The sequence below is a fragment of the Electrona antarctica genome, assembly GCF_951216825.1.
Source record: "Electrona antarctica genome assembly, contig: scaffold_25, whole genome shotgun sequence".
In the NCBI taxonomy this organism is placed as follows: Eukaryota; Metazoa; Chordata; class Actinopteri; order Myctophiformes; family Myctophidae; genus Electrona; species Electrona antarctica.
Window position 1 is genome coordinate 7,545,695 of NW_027637034.1, and position 26,761 is coordinate 7,572,455.

Genomic DNA, 26,761 nt, shown 5'->3' on the forward strand with positions numbered 1-26,761 from the left:
TAATGTAAATAATGGTTGTGCAGTCACAAATAAAGACAAACATTCAAAGTTGAGAGGTGTTTTTAGCTTGAGTTTATAATAGTACATTGTTTTAATTTCAATAACCATTTGGAAGGCAATATTGTAATGTAGGAGCACAACAGTTTTGCAAGACTAACTAAGATGTTCTTATGAACAACCACATACTATTTTATTAACACAATATCACAAACAGCTGTTCCTTCACCAAAGCTGAAATATTTGGAGCAATCATGTGCAAATGAGGTGTCTATAGGGACCTGATTGCCCAATATATCTAATGGTTCTGCTTGAATAACAAGAGGGAGATGAGAGGAACTCATTCATACAAGGACATTAATAGAGTTTGGTTTTAAATGTAATGGAAAAGTAAATCACCACAGGACATGAAGAATAGTTGCTCGAGACAGCATAGATCAGAATTGTATCATGCCTAGAATATATACATGAAACACTGTCAAACACTGTCAAACAAAAAACCACACTTTGACCAGTGGTGGTGTGACAGAAGCAGCTGAGATTTGATCTGCTGCTATTTGAAATTGGACACAGTAGGTGGGGAACTTTCTATCCAGTTTTTCTGCACTATCTGTACTTCTGTCTTTATACTATTTCTGTCCTTATACTATTTCTGTCTTTCCTACTATTTCTGTGTTTCTTTGTCTGTTCCTAAACCCTGGACCAATCTGTCCTCTTGAACTGGAACAAGGGGCTAGCAGGATATATACAATCACCAGTAGGCTAATCATTCAGCCCCTTTCTGGACTTTGCATAATCCTGTGTTGATAGCTCCTAGACATATAAATAGCACTGCTATATATATGCCTCAGATCAAACAACACTCTGACCAGCGGTGTGACACCTTTTTCGGTCACTCACTCTCTGTCTGTCTCTCTCTTGTAATAACATCTACATCTGTTTATTGTTCATTTTCTTCGGACACTCTCTTTTAATAACATCTACATCTGTTTATCGTTCACTCCTTCGGTCACTCACTCTTTCTGTCTGTCTGTCTCTTTAAAACTTCTCTGAGCTCTCTTAGTTCCTTTCCTCTCCTCCCGTCTGTCTTCCCTGTGCCCCCACGCTATACTCTGGCTCACGACTGGTTAAATCTCCATCCTCATCGAACAAACTCTCACAGGCTATCTAGTATAGCCTAGTGCCAAAGCAAAAAGACCCGGACATCCAGAGACACATCAAGCGAAGAAAAACCACCTCCCAGGGTTTTGTATCAACCTTTTGTATCATCCTTTTTCACTACATATTATTGTCATTTATTGTTATTATTATTTGTAATTATTAGTATTATTATTATTATTATCATTATTACTACGGTTTTTGTTCTATTATTATTACTACCACTATATATATATATATATTACCTATTTTTCTCTGTACAATGTGTTTTCCCACCATCCCCATACTTTACCCCTCATGCCGTCCTAGTCACTACTTCTCCCGTCTCAGAAATCCCTCAAATCTCATCTATCCAGCTCGTTCACCCAGTCACCACATGGTGGTGGAGGGAGGCCTCTGGAACTGCCATGCAGCTACCAAAAAGAAAATGCCTGAATTCATTTCAGGCCACGCCTCCCTCAAGTCTCTGCATTTCCTTGCTCTGACTGAAACCTGGATTACCCCAGACAACTCTGCAACCCCGGCTGCCCTCTCTGTTTCCCACAAGTTTACCCACACCCCTCGCCCAACAGGTGCAGGGGGTGGCACAGGACTACTAATGTCCCCCAAATGGAATTTCCGTGTCTTAAATCTCTCTCACCTTTCTCTGTCCACATTTGAATTCCATGCTATCTCAATATCACAACCAGTCCCCCTCACCCTCATTGTGCTCTATCGCCCCCCAGGAACTCTTGGGAACTTCCTGGAAGAACTAGATTCCCTGATTAGTTCATTTCCGGAAGATGGCACCCCCCTGATCCTACTGGGCGATTTCAACCTACCTACAGCAGAGAAGTATCTTCCCGTTACATCCCTTCTGGCCTCATTTGACCTCTCACTATCTCCCTCCCCTCCCACTCACAAGGCTGGTAATGTTTTGGACCTTGTGTTCTCCAGAGCCTGCTCTCCCTCTACACTCTCTGTTACTCCGTTAATTAGGTCTGACCACCACTTCATAGCCTTCTCCCTCTCTCTCTCCACCCTCCCGCCTAAACCCACTAACCCTCCTAACGTCACCACCCGACGCAATCTCAAATCCCTAAACCCCTCCTCCCTCTCATCCTCTATTCTCTCCTCTCTACCCTCCCTGGAGTCCTTCCTCTCTCTCTCACCTGACTCTGCAACCTCATCCTTCCTCTCCTCTATCTCATCTGCATTCGACCAACACTGCCCGCTCTCATCCAGGCCAGCTCGCTCATGTCCACCGGCTCCCTGGTTATCTGAAACTCTCAGATCTGAACGAACACCTCTAAGGGCAGCCGAAAGGAAATGGCGCAAGACAAAGCTACCTGATGACCTATCCCACTTTCACTCACTCCTCTCTGCCTTCTCCCTCTCACTAACCACTGCTAAAACCTCTTTCTACCACACCAAAATCCAATCCTGTACTTCTAACCCAAGGAAGCTCTTCTCCACTTTCTCCTCCCTCCTTAAGCCCCCTCCCCCCACCCAACCTTCATCCCTCACTGCTGATGTTTTTGTCAACTACTTCGAGAAGAAGGTTGACGATATCAGCAGCTCCTTCCCCCCCCTCCCCCATAAAGTGGCATCTGACTCAACCAACACTAACCCCAACACACCATGCATGTCCTCCTTCTCTCCTCTTTCCCCAGACGAGGTCCTACAACTAGTGACTTCCACTAGACCTACCACCTGTCCTCTCGACCCTGTCCCGTCTCCAATCTTCCAGACCATCGCACCTGATCTGCTCCCCTTCATCACCTCCATCATCAACACCTCAGTAACCTCAGGCTGCGTCCCATCTGCCCTCAAGTCAGCCAGAGTAACACCACTCCTCAAGAAACCAACCCTTGACCCCTCAGATGTCAAGAACTACAGACCGGTATCACTCCTTTCATTTCTATCAAAAAGCATTGAACGTGTTGTCTCCAACCAGCTCTCTCTCCATCTCTCACATAACAACCTGCTAGATCCCAACCAGTCCGGATTCAAAAAAGCCCACTCCACAGAAACTGCCCTGCTGGCAGTCACAGAAGCACTACATGCTGCCCAGGCTGCTTCCCACTCTGCAGTCCTGATTCTCCTAGACCTATCAGCAGCATTTGACACAGTGAACCACCAGCTGCTCCTAGACACCCTAGCGGATCTAGGCATCGGCGGGACGGCACTAAAGTGGTTCTCCTCTTACCTCACCGACCGGACCTACCAGGTCTCCTGGAAAGGTCTGTTATCATCCCCCCGAACCCTCCAAACTGGGGTCCCACAGGGATCTGTACTTGGTCCCCTCCTTTTCTCACTGTACACTAAATCCCTTGGCACTATCATCTCTGCTCACAATATATCCTATCACTGCTATGCCGATGACACACAACTGTTTCTATCCTTCCCCCCCTCTGCCACCCAGGTGGAAGAGCGCATCACTGCTTGCCTGGCTGACATCTCACAGTGGATGTCCTCCAACCACCTCAAGCTGAACCCAGACAAGACTGAGCTTCTCTTCTTCCCAGCTAAGTCCTGCCCGATGCGGGAGCTAACTATTTCCGTAGACAACGCCCTGGTAACGTCTGTCCCAACAGCCAGGAACCTTGGTGTTGTCCTGGACAGTCAGCTCTCGTTCAAAACTCACATCACAGCTGTCACTCGATCCTGTAGGTTCACACTCTATAACATACGACGAATTAGACCGTTCCTCACCCAGGAATCATCCCAGCTCCTAATCCAGACAACAGTCCTGTCAAAACTTGACTATTGTAACTCTCTCCTTACTGGCCTGCCGGCATGTGCACTGAAGCCTCTCCAACTGATCCAAAATGCCGCAGCTCGCTTGGTCTTCAACCAGCCAAAATTCTCACATGTCTCCCCCCTGCTCCGCTCCCTGCACTGGCTCCCGGTCGCTGCCCGCACAGAATACAAAACTCTGATGTTGGCATTTAAAGCAACCAAAGGTATGGCTCCCCCATATCTTGCCAGCATGATTGAACCCTACAAACCCTCCCGCGCACTCAGATCAGCCAACGCAGGGAAGCTGGAAGTACCCTCACTAAAAACGCCGGGACAACGCTCCACACGTCCCAAACTCTTCTCCCTTCTGGCCCCAAAACTGTGGAATGCACTTCCCGTTGCAATCAGAACTGCAGCATCACTCCCGATCTTCCGCCGTAGTCTGAAAACCCACCTTTTCAGACTCCATCATGGCCCATAGCACTTACCCTACCCCCTTAGACAGCACTTCTTAGACTTATATAGCATTTGAAACAGACTTATAGCATGTCATGTAGACAGCACAATAAGTGCATTGTATGTAGTCATAGCACTTCATAGTATATATGTACAGCATAGTATAGCATATATGTGTAGTTTATATGTATAGTGTCATTATATAGATATGTTCTAGTTATAGTTTATATGTATAGTGTCATTATATAGATATGTTCTAGTCACGGTCTTAGCTTACGCATGTTTCGCGATAAATGCATTTTTTTACATATGTGATGTATTCCCATGCTTTTTGTTCTTGCCTATTGTAAGTCGCTCTGGATTAAGAGCGTCTGCTAAATGCCTAAATTGTAAATTGTAAATTGTAAACTGGCCTTTAGCTGGCTTTAAAGTTGTAACAAAACAAAAGGTGAATACATCTTGTATAGGCCCTACATCTTGTATTTTCTAATTGAGTCAGTGTCATACATCTCCATGCTCATTTTGTTTGATTGACTAATGTAAACATCACATCAACATCGCATTATGCCATTTCCCAATTTCAGAACTATTTACATACATTTTAAGCCAGGAACCAGGCCACCAAGGCTCCTGGTGAATCACTATGACATGATTTCAGTAATTTGCATGGTCCAAGTAACTTAGTATTTGAAAACAGTTGTAGTTTCTAATATACCTCACTTTAAAACCTCACTTTAAGAGTCAGTGGTGGAAAACTGTTCAGAGTAAGATAAGATATATACAATACATAATATTTACATAAACCTTGCCATGTTTTGAAACTTGGCCTGCCTGGTTAATCCCCTCCCCCACATTGAAATCACAATGGAATGGATGGTTTCAAGGGGGAGGATAGCAGATCCCCCCCCCCCCCCCCCATCTCTCTCTCTCCCCACTGGTTGCAACTTAAGTGGCAACCAATTTGCACTGCAGTGGTGGAAAAGGAACTCAATGTTTTTAATGTTTTATTTTATTTTATCAATATTATCAATACTGCAATGCAGACATGCTATTACGTACAAGTACAAGTCTGGTGTAATTGAATAAAAGTACAAAGATATTTCAGACATTCATTCAGACATTGAGTGAATTATAGTATGATGATGATGATGATGGTGATCTTGGAAAAAAGTGACAAATGTGGAATACTTCTCCATGACACACAGAATGCGTAACTGAGAGTGCTACTGAGCTGAGAAAGTGTTCCCTTAACTTCCAGCCCATGCAAGTTAGCCCACATGTAGACCATGTTGGACCTACATGGGCTTGCCCACTTCCAACCCATGCCAGATAGCCCACATGTAGCCCATGTGGGACCTACATGGGCTTGCCCACTTCCAGCCCATGCCAGTTAGCCCTCATATAGACCACGTGGGACCTACATTGGCTTGCCCACTTCCAACCCATGCCCAGTTAGCCCACATGCAGACCATGTTGGACCTACATGGGCTTGCCCACTTCCAACCCATGCACAGTTAACCCATGTGTAGACCACGTGGGACCCTCATAATTTGCCCAGTTCAAGCCCATTCCCACTTGGTACCCATGTATCCCGCATTGAAACCACATGGGCCCCAAGTGGGCGTGCTGGCTGGGTGCCTTCACCAAAGCTGAAAGGATTTGTAGCAATCATGTGCAAATTAGGTTTCTATAGGGACTTGATTGTCCAATCTATCTAATGTGTGTAGCAAGAGGGAGATGACAGAGAGTCATTCATACATTGACAATGATAGAGCTGTTGCGGTAATCAGTATGGACAACACTTCTCTACAATGGCCAACCTTAAACGCCATCAGAGATTTCACACCAGGGAGAAACCCTAATCATTCTGATGTATGTGTGGAAAAACATTTTGTAATTCAAATAATGTTTGAATTTCCAGGTTGTACACACTGAATTGAATCGGATCCCTTGTTAGTGTGGAAATAGTTATATTAATTCACGTCATGAACGCACATTGAAATATAAATATGTTTATTGTTTAGTGTTTTATATAGCTTCATTAGAGCGGGTGAGAAACATCAGCAAATCCACAAACCAACTGTAGCATGATGAGCATTATGGCATTTGTTAAGCAATTGTTTATTAAGAAGGTAACCCACAAGTAGTTGTGCAAGTGCAAGTTGAGTAATTGCAAGTAAACTTAACATACTGTTTTTGTACTATTTCGTATTCACTGTTAGACCAAATGTGCTGCCATTGTGCCGATCTCCTACATCTTTCTATCTAGACTGTATTTCTGCTTCATTACATCCATTACATGTGACCTTACCATGTTTATTATTGTCATCCTTTTGTTATGCTGCATTGTCTTTGCGGAGCATAACCACTTACATTTAGCTGCAGGCAGAAATCTCAAGTCTCAATATTAATTTTATTCTCAATGTTATTGTTTCGCCATAATGTGACCCGTAGATTTGATGTAGGTTACATTTAGATTATATTTCTTTCGTCAATTTGTTTTGCCATGGTGTGTTACTTTTCTTAGTAGGCTACATAATAAAACATTACACTATAGTGACACATTCGTTTATTCCTTTATGTCTCTGTTGAAAATAATGGTTGTGCAGTCACAAATAAAGACATACATTCAAGTTGAGAGGTGTTTTTTAGCTTGAGTTTATAGGAGTACGGTGTGTGTTAATTTCAGTAAATAACAATTTGGAAGGCAACACACACCTTGAATTTTATTTTGATATCCCAACACACAAAGAAGATACAAATAAGAGAGTACAGAAGGTGTTTATATATAAATTATATATATTTTAAGTCAAGCTGATGATACATAAATTATCCAATAGGCTACTGTTCACCCTGGCATTTTGTGTTATATTTTAAATAAAAACATACTAACTCTGACTGTGATCATTTCACAATGCATTTAGGCAAATATATAAAGTACATTGTATTGTATAAATAACATTTTAGTATAATGTATACATATAACAATGCCCCCCACCCCTTGTTAGGTTGTGATTGGTGGAGAGGATTCTATTGTTCTCCACTTTGGCCAATCCACCTCAGGCTCTCTAGTATAAGAAGAGTGTGTAGTTGTCAGTTCTCCACAACTCCTCCAGGATATCAATCATTCTTGATCAGATCTGACTGTGGACTCCAGACTTCAGGTGAAGATGAACTCTCTCAACCCCAGGAACAATTCTGCTCAACATGATGATCACCAAGACCTATGTAAGTTACTTAATTACTGTGTCTTTATGGATATACAGCATGTCGTAATATGTCATAATATTAGCATAGACTAAGACAACCTGTTCTATGTCTCTTTCTAAAATGCACAACAATTTGCAATTAATCAAAAATCATCACCATCCAGTAAATATAGACTCAACATGCTCATATATATGTAATGTGTTCAGAACGATTTAGCCTTAGAACACTAACCCTAGAACACCTAACAAATGGGAGACAATAACCGTCTGTTGTATACATAGAATTTGTGCCAGGAGGGATAGCGAAAGGAAATTGTAAAAGTTCTATGTCTCTTTCTAAAATACACAACAATTTGCAATTAGTCAACATTTGTTTCATCACCATTGTATGAATCTAGAATCAGCATGCTCATATACGTGGGCGACTGTGGCTCAAGAGGTAGAGCCGGTTGTCCAATGATCCATGGGTCGGCGGTTCGAATCCCGGCTCCTCCTGGCTACATGTCGAAGTGTCCTTGGGCAAGACACTGAACCCCAAATTGCTCCCGATGTGCTGGTTGGTACCTTGCATGGCTTCCGCCGCAATCGGTGTATGAATGTGTGTGTGAATGGGTGAATGTAATGCACAATCTATGTAAAGCGCCTTGGATAAAGGCGCTATATAAAATGCACCATTTACCATTTACCATTTACGTGTAATGTGTTTATAACAGTTTTAGTCTTTTTAACGCTAGACCACAAACCCTACAACACTAACCCTAGAACTCTTAACACACGTTAAAGGTAAGGGACAATAACTGTCTGTTGGATACATAGCATTTGTGCCATGATGGAGTGCCAGGAGGGATAGCGAGGGAAATTGTAAAATCAAATGATAAATGGTTGGTAAAATTGTCAATTTGTGTACATTAACGTTGAATTAGTTTAAGCAGGTCCATGAAGTAACTCTAAACAATATGTCCCTTATCTTTGTTTCCAATTCAGTGTTGCATCATCAGTCTTGGCTTCCCTCTTCTACCAGAGGTGAATGGACAACGAAGCTTGGCTAAACAAAAAGGCCACTGCTGTGATCAGTGTGGTAAACGCTTCCCTACAATGTCTAGACTTAGAATACACAAGCAAATTCACACTGGAGAGAAACCCTATGGATGTGATCAGTGTGGAAAACACTTCTCTATAATGGCACACCTTAAAAGTCACCAGAGAATTCACACTGGAGAGAAACCCTATGGATGTGATGAGTGTGGACAACACTTCGCTCGGATGGACAGCCTAAAATCCACCAGAGAATTCACACTGGAGAGAAACCCTATGGATGTGATGAGTGTGGACAACACTTCTCTCGAATGGACATAATTATATTAATTCACGTCATGAACACACATATATATAAATCTGTAACTAACCAAGTGTAGCATGATGAGCCATTATGGTATTTTTTAAGCAATTGTTTATTTAGAAGGGTAATATAATAACCCACAAGTTGATTTGTTGATTAATTGGAAGTAAACTTAACACTGTTTATGTACTATTTATCATTCACTGTTATTTTCAGAGAAAGTACTGGAAAGAACAGTATGCTGTTGTCTTGTAGCCTAGACCAAATGTACTCTGTTCTGCCGTTGTGCCGATTTCCTACATCTTTCTATCTAGACTCTGTATTTCTGCTTCATTACAACTGACCCTACCATGTTTATTATTGTCATCCTTTTGTTATGCAGCGTTGTCTTTGCGGAGCATAACCACTTACATTTAGCTGCAGGCAGAAATCTCAAGTCTCAATATTCATTTTATTCTCAATGCTATTGTTTCGCCATAATTTGACCTGTAGATTTGATGTACGTTACATTTAGATTATATTTATTTATGTTTTAGTAGGCTACATAATAAAACATTACACTATAGTGACACATTCGTTCATTCCTTTATGTCTCTGTTGTAAATAATGGTTGTGCAGTCACAAATAAAGACAAACATTCAAGTTGAGAGGTGTTTTTTTAGCTTGAGTTTATATAGTCCTTAGGCCGGGTGAGATATCGTTGCCCTAAAAAGGGACAAGACATATGTGGTATCATTTTCTTCGTCTGACATCCAGGAGTGCTAAATTGTGTGATAGCAGTTTCAGAAGAGATATGGATAAGGGGTCTTATAAATTATGGATTTAGGCTGTTATTCGTCTCAACTGCTCGATTAGTTGCAAGTAAACTTAACATACTGAATGAACTGTTCTTTTTAGTAGTACTTCTCATTCACTGAGTCAATAGTTAGATAGATCAATTGCTAGGTATTGTGTTAGATCAAATGTACCAAATGTACTGTCTTCTGACATTTTGCAGATTTCCCTCTATAGTTTCTATAGCCTATTTCTCATTTATGACATCTGACCTTACTATTATCATCCTTTTTATATAGTCTTTTGTGGAATTTTAGCTGCAGGCAGAAATCGTAGTCTCTCAAGTCCAAACATTCCTTTTGTTTCTCTGTAATTTACCCTGTAGATTTCATTTAGATTTTTTTGTCTGTTTGTTTTGTATTCTATTCTTTAAATTATAGAATACAAGATTATTTAGTGTTACTCAAAGAGTACCAAACAAACTGCCTATTGAAACTGATATTCAAAATGCTATTATGAAACTTTTTTTTCTTTAGCTTTTGTTAGTTAACAATACATCTACGGATGCACAAACTTGGACACATCATCAGTGTTAATTCCTGGGATCATAGGGTGTTTCGGGTCCTTCAACAGACACCCTCCTCCAGGCGACCAGACCAAGGCTGATCAGGCCCGGCCTGTGTCCAAGTGGTATGCTACTGTCTGCGCCCACTGCTCTCCCCTCTTCAATCAGAGCCACCTGGAGGCTGCTGCAGTGACACTGTCCTATCACTGTCACTGTAGAGTCTACAGTGACAGGACAGTGCATGTGATGTGTGACAGTGGCAGGACAGTGCATGTGATGTGTGACAGTGGCAGGACAGTGCATGTGATGTGTGACAGGACAGTGCATGTGATGTGTGACAGTGACAGGACAGTGCATGTGATGTGTGACAGTGACAGGACAGTGCATGTGATGTGTGACAGTGACAGGACAGCACATGTGATGTGTGACAGTGACAGGACAGTGCACTTTTACATATCATTCATTTATTCCTCATACAAAGATGCCATTGCCTGGCCCTGTATCTCAAATGGTCAAACAAATATTTTTGATTAAAGAATGTAATATGCCTTTTGTATTCCTTCGCTATATCAGCAAAGTGTAGATTTTTATGTTAGACATTGAGGCAAAATTAAGAAAAGAAAATGCCGCTCATGAACTAACCGGTTAATCAATCGATGAGGTTATCAAACCTTAGCAATTATCAATATGACTTAATCGATAATTCCCATCCCTAATATCAAGGTCACAATAATCTGACGTTACTAACCATAACCGCACGTGGAAGAGTCTTAACCAGCCACGTTATGTCTGGAGCCATGGGTCAGTCTTAACCAGCCACATTATGTCTGGAGCCATGGGCTGAGTCTTAACCGGCCACATTATGTCTTCACAGTACAGAAGCAGAAAGATTTGAAACCACAACCTTTGGATCACATAGACAGGCACGCTGCCTGCTTTACTTCGGATTAAACATCAAACGAAGATGCAAAGAAAATGCAAAACATGCAGTTAAAATAATTTAAAAAAAAAATATTGTTGTGAACAAATGACACATTTTGAATTATTTTGAAAGTTTTAAAAACCAACTCCTTTAATCCCAGTCATGGCGGCAAGACTAAAAGTTCTGTTCAGGAGAGGAGAAAAAGTGATCTTGTGACGACATACTGCATGTCTGAAATAAATGTCAGAGCTGAAATCGACATGTAAATATGAAATAAATGCTTAAACATGTAGCTAGGTGTAATGTTAAAGTCCACAGAAGTGAACCTTTCATGCCTGTTTTTATGTCAATTTGAAGCTATGATTCCCTGCTTTCATATGACATAACGATTTATCACGATTTATGAATAACAGAAATACAGAGAGTGAGAAGCCTTTGTTTTATGCATAAAAGTAAAGACACTAATAATAATTGAAAATGCCAAAATAATAAACCGTAGCGTGCGTGGACTGCTTTGATCACAGATTCTCTATTTCATCAAACCACTGACAATGACATGCTTCTCCTTAAACTGGGCAGTGTACAGCGTTGACCAATTCATCAATCGACTTATTAGAATATTAAAGCACATTCACGTTTTGTCGGCTCAAAATCATTCCTTTGGTTTCATTCCAGAAGCGTTGGCTTTTGGTTCCCATCTCCCGGACAGCATATAGTTTTACATCCCATAGCCAGTGGCCGTAGCATCCGATAACTGAAGCATTGGATCCCAGCCAATCCCAGGCAGTTTGCGGAGGCTGCTCTCCCTCTGTCAGCTCCCTGTCCCTCTCTGTCAGCTCCCTGTCCCTCTCTGTCAGCTCCCTGTCCCTCTCTGTCCCTCTCTGTCAGCTCTCTGTCCCTCTCTGTCAGCTCTCTGTCAGCTCCCTGTCCCTCTCTGTCAGCTTGCGGAGGCTGCTCTCCCTCTCTGTCAGCTCCCTGAGAAGCAAACAGGCTCCTCCTACGCACATCACAGTCACATACGCAAACTAGCTTTTCAAATGGGGGTCTGTGGGGCTAATAGAAGTGTCAATTTGGGAGTCCTTGACATGAAAAGGTTTGGGAACCTGTGGTATGGGTGCCTCCAGACGTCCCATCCTGTCCTGCCCCCCACCGCTGAGGGACTGGGTCTAATCCTCCAGTAGAACCACCACCATCCCCCCACCGCTGAGGGACTGGGTCTAATCCTCCAGTAGAACCACCACCATCCCCCCACCGCTGAGGGACTGGGTCTAATCCTCCAGTAGGACCACCACCATCCCCCCACCGCTGAGGGACTGGGTCTAATCCTCCAGTAGAACCACCACCATCCCCCCACCGCTGAGGGACTGGGTCTAATCCTGCAGTAGAACCACCACCATCCCCCCACCGCTGAGGGACTGGGTCTAATCCTCCAGTAGAACCACCACCACCATCATCATCATCATCGTCACTGTAGGCGAAATACTGTGAGAACACAGCCTGGTGCCGCAGCCCTGGAACCTGAGAAACAACGCCCGCAGGTCCAGTTCCGTATAAGTAAGGGTTCTGGGTCGCGGTCCCGGGTGGAAACCCGTGTGTGAAGTAAGCGTTCTGGAAGAGCTGACTGTAAGGATACACGGGCGTCCCAAAGCAGCCTGCGGCAGCGGCTGGCCGCAGGGAGACGCTAGGGTCGACTACGGAGGGCCGGTCGACGGAGCCACGATCGTCGGCGGTTTCGGCAAACCGCTGGCGCTGCGCCGCGTGGTCCGTCGGGCCGACCGCGCCGACGTCCAGAGGGTTTGGGTTAACGGTGCCGGTTTCAGCCTCGTTCAGGATGTTCTGGTGACAGTCCAGCTGCCGCGGGCTCGCGGTAACGGGGAGGAGGTTCTGGTTACAGTCCAGCCGCCACGGGCTGGCAGTAACGGGGAGGAGGTTCTGGTTACAGTCCAGCCGCTGCGGGCTGGCGGTAACGGGGAGGAGGTCCTCCTCACCCACAGCGGCGGCGGCTGCTCCGTAGTGGCGTCTCGGAGGACGGTCACGATCGATGACGTCGACCTGCGACACGGATTGCTGGTCAGCATAGACTTCGCGGTCGTCGTCGGCAGGCTTAGGGACCGTGTTGTGTCCCCTGGTCCAGGGTTCCACAGACCCAGCAGGGGCCGTGCTGTGTCCCCTGGTCCAGGGCTCCACAGACCCAGCAGGGACCGTGTTGTGTCCCCTGGACCAGGGCTCCACAGACCCAGCAGGGGCCGTGCTGTGTCCCCTGGTCCAGGGAGCAGAGTCTGGACTCGGTGGTGGAGACTCCAGGTTGAAGTTGGAGGAAGCGAGTATTTTGAGCGAGTTCAGGACCAGCTCTAGCTTGCGTCCGTCGGGACACGGTGAAAGTCTCCTCCGTTTCCCCGTGGTCTCTGCGTCTTCGTTTGAGGACAGGTGATCCAAGACACGTTTCTCTGATGTCCTCATTTCTGGGGAGGGGAGGTGGAGAGGGGAGGTGGGGAGGGGAGGTGGGGAAAGAAAAAACCAGACCAGATTCAATACACATGCAAGCATGTCACAACATGACTTCCATACAGATATACGACTGCACAGGACATTTAAATGACAGTGTAATTGACACATTTAAATTGTTAATAGTGAGATTGTTTCCTCTGCACTTTACGATAGTAAAGAGTAAAATACATCAGCATTTACCAGGAGGTCCAGAGAAATACTATTATTATAATTATTTACCAGAGAAACAGCGGTGGGTGTGGTCTTGCTGTTTCACTTCCTGTTTAATGGTGACTGGAAACAGCAGAGAGACAATTAGACCAATGAGACTTGAAATAATCTGAGGCACTTTGTACACGCGAACGCACACACGCGCACACCACACACACGGAGGAAGGAAGGAAACCATGCAAGGCACCAACCTGCACATCGGGAGCAATCAGGGGTTCAGAGTATTGCTCAAGGACACTTGGACTTGGGGGAGCCCACAGGGATCGAACCGGGAACCTCACGGTTGCCAAGCGGCCTGCTCTACCTCCTGTGTCAAGGACATGGTTTGATAGTCGATATTGTGTGTGTGTTGGTGGGAGAGTAGTGTTGACCTCGGCGGTGGTTCAGCGGTAGAGTGGCCGGATGGTAACCGCAAGGTTGCCAGTTCGAACTCGGGCTCCCTCAGGGTTAGTGTTGATGTGTCCTTGAGCAAGCTACTCTGAACCCCTAATTGCTGTGCAGGTTGGTGCCTTGCATGGTTTCCACCGCCATCGGTGTGTGTGTGTGTGTGTGTGTGTGTGTGTGTGTGTGTGTGTGTGTGTGTGTGTGTGTGTGTGTGTGTGTGTGTGTGTGTGTGTGTGTGTGAATGGGTGAATGTAATGCACAATCTATGTAAAGGTGTGTGAATGGGTGAATGTAATGCACAATCTATGTAAAGGTGTGTGGATGTGTGTGAATGGGTGTGAATGGGTGAATGTGATGCACACTATGTAAAGCGCCTTGGATAAAGGCGCTATATAAATGCACCAATTACCATTTTTTACCTCACACACCTGTTATGGTGGAGTTGTAAGTGTTCATGGTAGCAACTCGCACCGGCTGTGGCCTGTCGGAGATCTGCTCTGCGATTGGCTCGGTCTTCACCCCTGGGTGTGGCCTGCCTGTCATCTGCTCTGGGATTGGCACAGTCTTCACCCCTGGGTGTGGCCTGCCTGTCGTCTGCTCTGCGATTGGCTCGGTCTTCACCTCTGGGTGTGGCCTGCCTGTCATCTGCTCTGCGATTGGCTCGGTCTTCATGGCGTTCTCCGTCTCTTCTGAACGGGGAACGAGGATGATGAAAGATGATGAAGACGAACACTCGTCGGGAGCTTTACAACGATACAGCGTGCAGACAGACAGCTTTACAACGATACAGCATGCAGACAGACAGCTTTACAACGATACAGCGTGCAGACAGACAGCTTTACAACGATACAGCGTGCAGACAGACAGCTTTACAACGATACAGCGTGCAGACAGACAGCTTTACAACGATACAGCGTGCAGACAGACAGCTTTACAACGATACAGCGTGCAGACAGACAGCTTTACAACGATACAGCGTGCAGACAGACAGCTTTACAACGATACAGCGTGCAGACAGACAGCTTTACAACGATACAGCGTGCAGACAGACAGCTTTACAACGATACAGCGTGCAGACAGACAGCTTTACAACGATACAGTGTGTAGACAGACTAGACCAGCTTTACAACGATACAGCGTGCAGACAGAAAACTTTACAACGATACAGCGTGCAGACAGACAGCTTTACAACGATACAGCGTGCAGACAGACAGCTTTACAACGATACAGCGTGCAGACAGACAGCTTTACAACGATACAGTGTGTATACAGACTAGACCAGCTTTACAACGATACAGCGTGCAGACAGACAGCTTTACAACGATACAGCGTGCAGACAGACAGCTTTACAACGATACAGCGTGCAGACAGACAGCTTTACAACGATACAGCGTGCAGACAGACATCTTTACAATGATACAGCGTGCAGACAGACAGCTTTACAACGATACAGCGTGCAGACAGACAGCTTTACAACGATACAGCGTGCAGACAGACAGCTTTACAACGATACAGCGTGCAGACAGACAGCTTTACAACGATACAGCGTGCAGACAGACATCTTTACAACGATACAGCGTGCAGACAGACAGCTTTACAACGATACAGCGTGCAGACAGACAGCTTTACAACGATACAGCGTGCAGACAGACAGCTTTACAACGATACAGCGTGCAGACACAGCTTTATAACGATACAGCGTGCAGACAGACAGCTTTACAACGATACAGCGTGCAGACAGACAGCTTTACAACGATACAGCGTGCAGACAGACAGCTTTACAACGATACAGCGTGCAGACAGACAGCTTTACAACGATACAGCGTGCAGACAGACAGCTTTACAACTATACAGCGTGCAGACAGACAGCTTTACAATGATACAGCGTGCAGACAGACAGCTTTACAACGATACAGCGTGCAGACAGACAGCTTTACAACGATACAGCGTGCAGACAGACAGCTTTACAACGATACAGCGTGCAGACAGACAGCTTTACAACGATACAGAATAGTTTTCAACCCTTTTCACTTCAAGGCCCATTATTTATTTATTCTGCATTTGAGCCACGGAACCACCATGTGATGACATTTAGCCTCTCAGACCCATCTGAGCCACGGACCACCATGTGATGACATTTAGCCTCTCAGACCCATTTGAGCCACGGAACCACCATGTGATGACATTTAAGCCTCTCAGACCCATTTGAGCCACGGAACCACCATGTGATGACATTTAGCCTCTCAGACCCCAAAACGAAAGAATATTTTGTTATCGCTGTTGGATAACATTTTGTCTACAATTTCATGCTGTGTGTGTGTCTGTTGATGTTGGTACCATTTAGGAGAGATAACAGGCAAACATTGGTCGAAATAACAATTATTTTAGATTCTCTAATTTTGTGTAGACTTCTTTTAAATTAATTAAGTAATGCAGATGTTTAACAATATTTTAAGAGAGTAAAATTAAACCAATGGGACCCGTACGGGTCCATTTGGTTTCATTTTACACTCTCAAGAGTTAAAGATCTATAAGGGTCCATTTGGTTACCAACTCTCTATCATATAGCTGGAACCCCTTAAAAGGACCACTGGTTGAAAACCACTGTTTAATTTATATTGACAAAGATGAGGAACATCAACAGCGCCCTCTAGCTGGGACGCATCTGTATTCTGCATTGTGTGTGATTGTTGGCGCTGTTAAGTCAGTATATATACCGTTATCTGTGCTCTGGTCTGCCTCCGGTGGCCTGGATGACTCCAGTATGTGGATGCCTACAGACAGACAGACAGACAGACAGACAGACAGACAGACAGACAGACAGACAGACGTTGATATCTGTTGGTGTTGTGACTTTAGATATAGAGAGTATGCACAGGCATGATTTTCCCATCAGGACACGCGCCCCCCTCATCTAGACTGAGTGGCAATACATTGAGCAGCATGGAGTGTTGGAGTTTGGAAGCGCTCGTTGGAAATCACTCAACCGTCCTGCGTACCACCTGTTTCTAAATGTCACATAATGCAGGAGGCAGCAAAATGTTGTGTTATTGAAAACAAGCACTTCCAAACTCTGAAAAATAATCAAATGCAGGGAATTTCTTGACAGAAAGTAGCTCATAACGTTTCTATGGTGGATTTTCATGAAACAAAAACTTTTCACTTCAAGCACTTGGCCCGGGACCAACTGTAGTCTGTGCCTTTTGTTTGAGTTCTGAGTTCCTGGGTGACACACCCAAAGGACAATTACATGCTAAACAGTGGTTCAAAGTGGCCACTGTTGGAGCAGACTGGTTGATCAAAGGACTTGTCTCTAAAGTGTATTCATCTTTCTGTCGACACCCTACACCCATGTAAAATGCTTAAAAGGTTAACCAGAATGTGAACGGTCAGTCAGTCGGGCGTAAGCCCTGTGTGGAGACGTCAGGCCATTCTGGCTGGCGTGAGCTTATGCTGTATGCTGTGTGCTGTGCTTCGCTGAAATAAACCAACAACATCTCTGATCTGCTGTCTTCCATCTCACAATTCTCTCCTGCTCTCCAGTTCTTGGTTAAGTCTGTACAGTGATGGTATAGTTCATATACCACACTGTCAAGGCCAGAAAGTACTTTTTTGCCACTCAGTGGGCGTTCCCGCATAACTTCCAGGTACGATGATGTCACGCGCATACCCTCTATAATCAATTGCTTGCATGAGAGGCGGAGAGAGGTGGTGGAGTTAGCTGCTTTAATTCGCAGACAGTTTGAGGGTCCAATGGAGTTAAGCGGTTTTGTCCGAAAGGGCTTTTCATCGGTTCCAAATTGTTACATAACCAACACACAGATTAATAACTAACTAGAAAGAAGCAATTCTGGGAAATTGCAAAGTATGGTTGCCTCCATCGCACCCGTCGCACCGACGTCGTTGGGGACCCAAGGAGTCTGCCAGGAGGTGTTGTGTTAGAGGCCAAGGCCAAACAACATGCCATTCAAATTTGGCGCTGATCGGATCCTGATTTGGTGACATATAGTGTTTTAGTTTTTTCGTTAAAAATAGGCCCCTCCCACTAATTTTACGAGTCAATTAAATGGTCACATCACCTTTGAGATCATGTGTAAGTATTTTGGTGGGGATTGAGTCCCCCAACAAATTGTTTTTTCAACAAACAGTGACATTTTTGGCATTTGCGGCGCCCCCTATGGGTGAAAATGAATTTATTTTGGCGCTACATTGATTGAACCACTCTCGATATGTGATTAAAATTCTGTGTGGATTGAACGTTCCGTTCATTATTTGTGGCCTTCTTTGTAAAATAGGCCCCTCCTACTAACTTCGGAAGCCGATTACGGCCGAACGGTATGGACTATCAAAATTCTGCCAGTGTTTAAGTAATCGGATAGCACCAGAGATGTTGTCTACCAATTTGTGTGAGATTTGGACAAAATCTGTTGGAGGTGGAGCAAAAAGTGTGTTTTGAAGAAAATGCAAATTTGGTGCAATTTCGTTCTAGACGGAAATGGGCGTGGCCTATGCGGGGAGATCCGTCATGATCCAAGGAATCCATGGAAAAGGAAATTTTGATTTTACGACTTACGGTTCAAGAGTTATAGGGAAAAACGTGACGTGGGCTGTTATAGCGCCACCATGAGGCTGAGCGATGTAATTTATTTTCAATTTATTGTCATAATTATGATGAACCTCCAGCCTAAGTCTTGTAAATATGGTGCTTACGGTCTCCAAGGGAAAAAATACTTAAATGGTCGATTTGACATATGGCTCGAGTGCGTGCGGCAAAAACTGTGGGAGGAGTAGCGCGGCAAAGTATTCCAAAGTAGGGGAACAATAGTATGGTCGCCATAGGCAACCATACTAACTAACGTTGCCACTACAGGGAAAACATGCTCATGTACGTATTTGTAATGTGTCTTTTTTGTGTTTACCTCATGTTTCCTAGTAAAAAAAACAGAGGCTGGTTATGTCTCAGCCAATCACAGTCGTCCCATCCACCTTCGGGCTATGGGATCTCTTCAAAATACACCGGCTTGTCGTGTCAGCGCAATTTTCTTTTTACTCGGTTACTCACCAGTGTTGTTTTTGGCAGCAAATTTTGATTTTAGTTTTAGTCATAGGCCTAGTCTTAGTCTGGTAGGAAGGGGTCAATTCTAGTACCCGAAAGATATATATTTTCTAACCTACCTTTTTATAATCCTTAGCCTAAGGTGTCTAGTGAATTAATTTTGATGTTCCCGAGCTAATTATTGTCCCACATATGTTTTTTTTAACATGTGTTTGTCCTGGAATTTTTGCTGTGAAAAATAAAAACTTTAAACCAACATAGCTCCTGAACTATACATCCGACAGGAACCATTCACCCCATGTTATGTTTGTCTTTGCATGATGAATTGATCGATATGAAGACCATGGTTCCATCATGTGAAGTGCATAAAAACCCAAATAAACACAAATGTTTTCTTTTTTATTTGCCTAACCTGCATCACAACAACTCCTCCCCCATGCACCCTATTGATGTGATTTTTCTAACATTTGCATTTTTACAATCTTCAAGATGTATAGTAAACACATTTAACTCATTAAAATGTAATTAAAATTCATTCACTAGACACCGTAAGGATTTAAAAAATCTAGTTTAGACTATCTCTTCAATAGTTTTAATTTAGTTTTAGTCACATTTTAGTCACCTGGTTTTAGTGTTAGTCTAGTTTTAGTCGACTAAATATCATAAGATTTTAGTCGACTATACAGTTGATTTGGTCGACTAAAATGTATTTTGGCGGGCCTTGATGCCGTCGTAATGACTTTTTTTTTCACTTGCTGAAAATAGCCGATCTACAAGCTCACAACGTGTAGATCGGCTATTTTCAGCATGCAGCCAAGTGTAAAATGACTTATACTGGATCTCTGGTCCACTAGTCCCTTCCTAACATTAGTCTAGTTTTTATTTGTTGACAGTATATTTAGTCATAGTTTTAGTCATCATGGCTTAGTTTTCATTTAGTTTTTATGTAGTTTTCGTCAGCGAAAAAGGGGTAGTCGACGAACATTTTTCGTCTTAGTATTAGTCGACGAAAACAACACTGTTACTCACTCCATGTTGGCGAGACGTGAATTCATGGATAAAAGCTGAAAAACGTGAATGAAACGATTTTGAAAAGAAATAAACTGTACCTTCACTGAATGAAGAAACTCGAACTCCATGATACGACTTCTTGTCAAGCAGTATGACCTGGTGGAGAGACAACGTTACAGCTATTAACCCATTTAGACCTGAGGACGATTCAAATGTCTTCTAAATCTTGACAGTTTTCTGAAAAACATTGTGTTTCTATGTCAGTCGTTCTCAAACTATTTCATGTCAAGGACCCCCGAATATATATGTATTTGGCCGCTGAGCCCCATCTGAAAATATGTTGTTCCAGGGACCCCCCAGAAGCAAAGATTTGAGTTAAAAACGTTCGCTTTGAAAGAATATATATTCAAAGGTTTGAGCCACATTTTCACGATAAAAAAGAAATTAGCAGATCTAAAGAGCTTAGAGCTAAAGTATAACAATGCTTAAAACACCAAAAGGGGTTTTTAAATAACATTACACATGACATTCCACTGTTACTGTCACTGTTAGCTTACGCATGTTTCATGATAACTACTTTTTATGTTGTGATGTATCGCCATGCTTTTGAGTGGCCGGATGGTAACCGCAAGGTCGCCAGTTCAAACCCGGGCTCCCCCAGAGTTAGTGTCGAAGTGTCCTTGAGCAAGACTCTGAACCCCTGATTGCTCCTGATGTGCTGGTTGGTGCCTTGCATGGTTTCCTCCGCCATCAGTGTGTGAATGGGTGAATATAATGCACAATCTATGTAAAGGTGTATGATTGTGTGTGTGAATGGGTGAATGTAATGCACAATCTATGTAAAGGTGTATGAATGTGTGTGTGAATGGGTGAATGCACATCTATGTAAAGCGCCTTGGATAAAGGTGCTATATAAATGCACCATTTACCAATGTAAATCGCTCTGGATTAAGAGCGTCTGCTAAATGCCTAAATTGTAAATTGTACAGTTGACGTCACACTCAGGTTCTATTTCGTCCCTGCTGACCGCCAGAGGCGGTGCTTTAAGCACTGAATACGTCCCTTCGCGCATGCGCAGTCGAGTATTTTATACCAACAATGTCCATTTTGACCCCGTGATGACCCGGAGTCGTCTATATCTTCCGGTGGTCACCAGGGGCTCAGTCCCTAATTTCTTCTCGCTCGCGCAAGTTCTACAAGTTCTACAGCAGAATTGAACTGCATTAAGCTGATAAACAACCTCTGTTAGCATAGGCTGCGTGCGCGACGCTTCCCTGCCATACACACGGTTGCGTGCTACGAACAGTTCAGCACCGGTTAAAGTTGAACGGATAGTTCGTTCGTCTTTGCTTAGCGTACGCTGTTCTGATTCCCAGTAATGCTACACTGCAGTGCTAGTGACGGCAAGCGTTAGCGCTGCCCGCTCCCAGCACGGTGTGACACACTTGTCAGTCGACGCTATTGTTTACTTTTCTGTTTATTAGCCCGTGTCTGCGACGCGGCACGCCCCAGCACGGTGCAACTCAGTTGACACTCATTTCGTGTAGTGTACTTCTTTACTTTCTATATTATTAAGCCTCTGCTACTGCAAGGTATACATAGGGCAGCTTTTTCCTCTCTAATGAGTCTATGCTGCCTGGCTATATAGCAGCGCCGACTAGTATCGTCGGACTATAGCCGTTACTTCAGTAACCAAGGTTGTTATCATTTAACTTGACTGATTTAGTCGGCACTTGTTTTCCAATAGTGGACTTTAATTTCGGATTAGACCAGAGTCGTTGCCTCTTTATAGGTTATTGTTGTTTTTTCCTATATACAACCTTCTAGCAAGGGTTTTGTATAGTGCATTTACAGAGTACTAGTCTCTGTTAGAGCACCCTTTAGCTGGCACAGGCAGCGTCCGCACTCCCTCCCTCCAGCATACGGCTCCACCCCTAGCGACCAGTTCGCGCTCTGGGCTACATAGGACTGGTGCGGGTTACCAATGGATGAATCCCACCCACCAGCTTTGCACCTCCTGCCAGGCTCATCTGCGGCCAGAGGATGGGCATGACCTCTGCCCTGGGTGCCTTGGCCCCCAACATCTGAGGGAGGCACTCGGTGACAACCCGTGCATGAACTGCACCATCATGCCCCAGGAGGTGAGGGCAGCCAGGTTGGCACAAGTGGAAAAGGTCGAAGGTGAGCTCCCCCCATCGGGCCGGCTGTCTCAACGCCAGACCAGGGCTACCAAGCGTCGGTCCACCACACCTGCTACCTCGACCCCCGCTTCCAAGAGAAGGGCGGGGCCTGGCCATATGTTATCATCTAAGGTCGACCAGCTGTCTGCCGACCTGGCCCGAATGAGGGCCATACATCATGGCCCGTCAGCCGGAGATTCCTCCGGAGGACGCAGAAGCACCTACTCCTCCGATGCCACACCTGATCCCTGAGGATCAGGACCATGACACACTGTCCCTGGCGGCTTCAGCCACCCACTTCCAAGACGATGAGGAAGGTGAGGCGGATGGGGCAGAGGGGGCTTCCGAGGCCTCTGAGCCGGGCTCATACTCGTCAGCCCAGACCTGCCTGACTGAGACGGGGGACAGCTACATGAGAGCCGTCCTGTACATGGCTCTTGATCGTCAGCCCCGTCAAGCCGCTTCTTTAAACACAAGCCAGCCCCCACTAACTTCGCCGTTCCTTTTCATTTCATTTCATTTCATATTTATTTATTTAATTTCAGTTATGGTTTTACATGATCATATTAATTTTTACTTTGTACTTATTTCTTTTACATATTCCATACCAGAAAAGAAAAGGAGCAGGAAGAAGATAAATCTTATTTATACCTGCCCCTATCATTAAAAAAAACATCTAATTGATGCTGCCACCAACCATACATGATTACATCAAATAAAAAATAAAGAAAAAAACAACTAATTGATGCTGCCACCAACCATACATGATTACATCAAAAAAGAAAGAAAAAACAACAAAGACAAAGGACATAGAGCTCAACAAGAGAACAAACAAATACAACGCTGAGGAAACAAAATAACACTTATATCTAACCTTCTAATTCATATTTTATCATTTTTTTCTTTTTTAAACACTTTCTTAAACTGAAACACTGTTGTACAACTCTTCAACTCCTGGTTTTGTGAATTCCATAACTTTATACCTGTAACAGAAGTGCACATTTGTTTAAGTGTAGTCCGAGCGAACAGATGTTTAAAATCATGTCTTCTTCTGTGGTCCTCATCCTCTGAGCTAAACACAAATGACTTCTGTAACTGTATTGGTAATGATTTGTTTTTCGCTCTGAACCCCACCAATAATGTTCATAATTCTACCAAATCCATGATTTTCAAAACACCTGATAACATAAAAAGCCTATTGGTGTGTGCTCTGAAATCTTCTTTATACATGATTCTTAACGCTCTTTTTTGTAACATAATCAAAGGAGTCATATTACTCTTCAATGAGTTACCCCATACTTCCAAACAGTAAATAAAATATGGTAAAACCAGTGTACAATACAACATCCTCAATAAATTCGTATCCACGTATCCAAATCATATTTGGATACGAAAGCCACCTTGGCTTTTATATATGCTATATGATTTTTCCATGATAATTTCTCATCTAATATAACACCCACAAACCTAAATTAATTCACTCTTTCAATATTCACTCCATCTATAGTGAGAATAATTTCATCCTTTTTCAAATTAGAGAAAACTTGTTTTTTTTCAAATTCAATGATAACTTATTTTTAAACCACCTTTTTAATTTAACCATTTCATTTGTAATGCTTTCTGCTACACTTTAAGTTATCCCCTGAACAAAATAAATTAGTGTCGTCCGCGAAGAAAACAAACTGCATTAACTTTGACACTTCTATATAAAAAGTTTAGGTCCCAAGACCGAGCCTTGTGGTACCCCACATTCAAGCTTCATGGAATCAGATTTATGACCCCCCAACTGCACATATTGTTGCCTGTTGTGAAGGTAACTGATTAACCAATCTAGAACTACACCTCTTACCCCATAATTATTCAATTTAGATATTAAAATAGTATGATCAATTGTGTCGAACGCTTTTTTGAGGTCAATAAAGACACCTATTGTGTGTTTATGATTATCTATTGCTGTTGTTATTTCATCAGTTATTTTCATGAGTGCCAGAGCTGTGGACCCATTGGTCCGAAAGCCATACTGACTCTCACTCAGTAAGTTATTATTTTCAATAAATGAGTCCAATCTTTGTACATACAGTTTTTCAAGTACTTTAGAAAACTGGGAAAGCAGCGACACTGGTCTATAATTAGTAAAATCATGTTTGTTTCCTGTTTTAAAAAGTGGTATAACCTTTGCCATTTTCATCCTGTCTGGGAAAACTCCTGTACTAAAAGAAAGATTACAGATATAACTAAAAGGTTTAATTATACAGTCAATAGTCTTCTTCACAATGATCATATCTATCCCATCACAATCAGTTGATGTTTTGTTCTTTGATTTTGCTACAATTGATTTAATTTCATTTTCACTCACTTCTCCTAGAAACATGGACTGCATGTGATTATTTCCTCACTTTCTGAAGGAGCTACATACCTGCTGGAGAGACTCAAAGGCTTGCTCTCGTCTCTCTGCCGATGGGCGTACTATCGCGGCCATGGACGACGCGGAAGGAGTCGGCCTGCATCGCATGCCGGCTGTGGAGCCCTGCATTGCATCCCTAGTCGTCGACCCCGACGAGGCGCTACGGCAGGATACCAGGTGCCCCCGACCCCAGTGCAGGACCACCGACGACCTCCTCATAAGGGCTTATGACGCAGGAGCCCGTGCCGGGAGGATCTCTAACTCCCTGTCACACCTCATGCTTGCCCTCTCGGCGTCTCTGCAGGCGGACAACGCGAGTGCAGAGCCCGCAGACTCCAACACCCTCTGTGACGCATCACTGGAGGCATTCGGCCTCATGTAACGAGAGCTTGGACGGATGATGTCCACTCTGGTTCAGTCTGGCTCTCGCAGGGCAACCCTGCGTGGTCTCCCAGTGGTGCCGGGAGCGATATTTGGCCCAGCTGCGCGGGAAGCGCTGGACCGCACAATCCGGGCCAGGGAGGACAAGGAGCAGCTGTCAAGCCTGCGGCGACAGCGCATGCCTCCCCCAGATGGGCCTCCTAACAGGAGCAGAGGCCCCTCGGCCGCCACCCGAGCTCGCCTGCCACAGGCCCCCACTTGGGGTCAGCGCACTGCTCAGCGTACCGAACAGAGGCAGGGCCATAACCCTGGCCGGTCCTCTGCTAGGCAGTTTCGAGCCCCGGGCCCTGGCAATGTGCATTACCTTCCACGTTCACGACGTGAACCTTCTCCTCCTCCTCCTCCTCCAACAACTCGATAACGTTCTCATGTTAGTTTGTTACTCATTTTTTGAGCCATGCAAATAAACAACAACCCGCACTGACCGGAGACGGAGAGATTAATGTGTCCCGCCGCTTCCGCGCGTAAAGCTAAACCAGAAACAGGACAGTCATTGCGTCAGCACGGATGTAGCCTCGGAAACCCAGACGTTTTATTTCTAGCACGGAGGTGGGGGGGGATATCGTTTGGGGATAAAGTTTGCATGATTCTACCTGTTACTTCTCTGACACGCAGTTCAAATTCAGCCAGTCAATAGTGGGACACCGCTGAGAGCCACATACACAGCTGCAGTTAGGTTCTTAATTAAGGGCACGTTCTGAATGAAATGCAAACTAATAGGCGAGTGTGCTCCGGTGCGTTATGCAAAGGGAAAGAATGACTTCTGTCCGTGACAATAATCAATGCTACAGTTTGAAATCTGTACACACGCACACATAGAGCAAAACATATGATATGGGGAAAACAATTGATTATTTTTAATATTCTTTTTTTTTCGACTTCTCCTAATCTGAATCGACTTCCAAGTGTTAATGACATTGATGCATCAATGCATCAATTTTTTAGTGAATCTTCTCCCTTCTCTAAAACACCCTGGACAACGCTCCACACGTCCCAGACTCTTCTCCCTTCCCTAAAACACGCTGGACAACGCTCCACACGTCCCAGACTCTTCTCCCTTCTCTAAAACACGCTGGACAACGCTCCACACGTCCCAGACTCTTCTCCCTTCCATAAAACACGCTGGACAACGCTCCACACGTTCCAGACTCTTCTCCCTTCTCTAAAACACGCTGGACAACGCTCCACACGTCCCAGACTCTTCTCCCTTCTCCAAAACACCCTGGACAACGCTCCACACGTCCCAGACTCTTCTCCCTTCTCTAAAACACCCTGGACAACCCTGGACAAAAGATAAATTGTAAATTTACCTCAGCATCCATTTTGTAAAGATGTTCGTGCTCTGCGATCCTGTTGATGGTAAACTCAAAGTCCTCCATCTTCTCCTTCTCACTCGAGTCCTCCAGGTTCCAGATCCCGCCCATCA

At 44.2% G+C, this 26,761-nt stretch overlaps 2 protein-coding genes across 2 annotated transcripts in view; one reads left to right on the forward strand and one right to left on the reverse strand.

The window, feature by feature from the left end:
* Window positions 1-26,761, forward strand: part of LOC306919233 (uncharacterized protein) — a gene marked incomplete at its 3' end in the record, with an annotated part of 270,701 nt that overhangs the window by 82,657 nt on the left and 161,283 nt on the right. The gene's annotated exons all lie outside the window — the stretch shown is intronic.
* Window positions 12,047-26,761, reverse strand: part of LOC306919363 (uncharacterized protein) — a gene marked incomplete at its 3' end in the record, with an annotated part of 24,280 nt that continues 9,565 nt past the window's right edge. Inside the window, exons 4-10 of the mRNA XM_079532156.1 lie at window positions 26,646-26,761; window positions 20,409-20,466; window positions 16,961-17,017; window positions 14,672-14,932; window positions 13,869-13,922; window positions 12,536-13,603; window positions 12,047-12,138 (exon numbers count right to left, since the gene is read on the reverse strand). The exon at window positions 26,646-26,761 is cut by the window's right edge and continues 19 nt beyond it. Of these exons, the coding sequence (XP_079388282.1) occupies window positions 12,047-12,138; window positions 12,536-13,603; window positions 13,869-13,922; window positions 14,672-14,932; window positions 16,961-17,017; window positions 20,409-20,466; window positions 26,646-26,761 (1,706 nt within the window). The remainder of the gene's footprint in view (window positions 12,139-12,535; window positions 13,604-13,868; window positions 13,923-14,671; window positions 14,933-16,960; window positions 17,018-20,408; window positions 20,467-26,645) is intronic.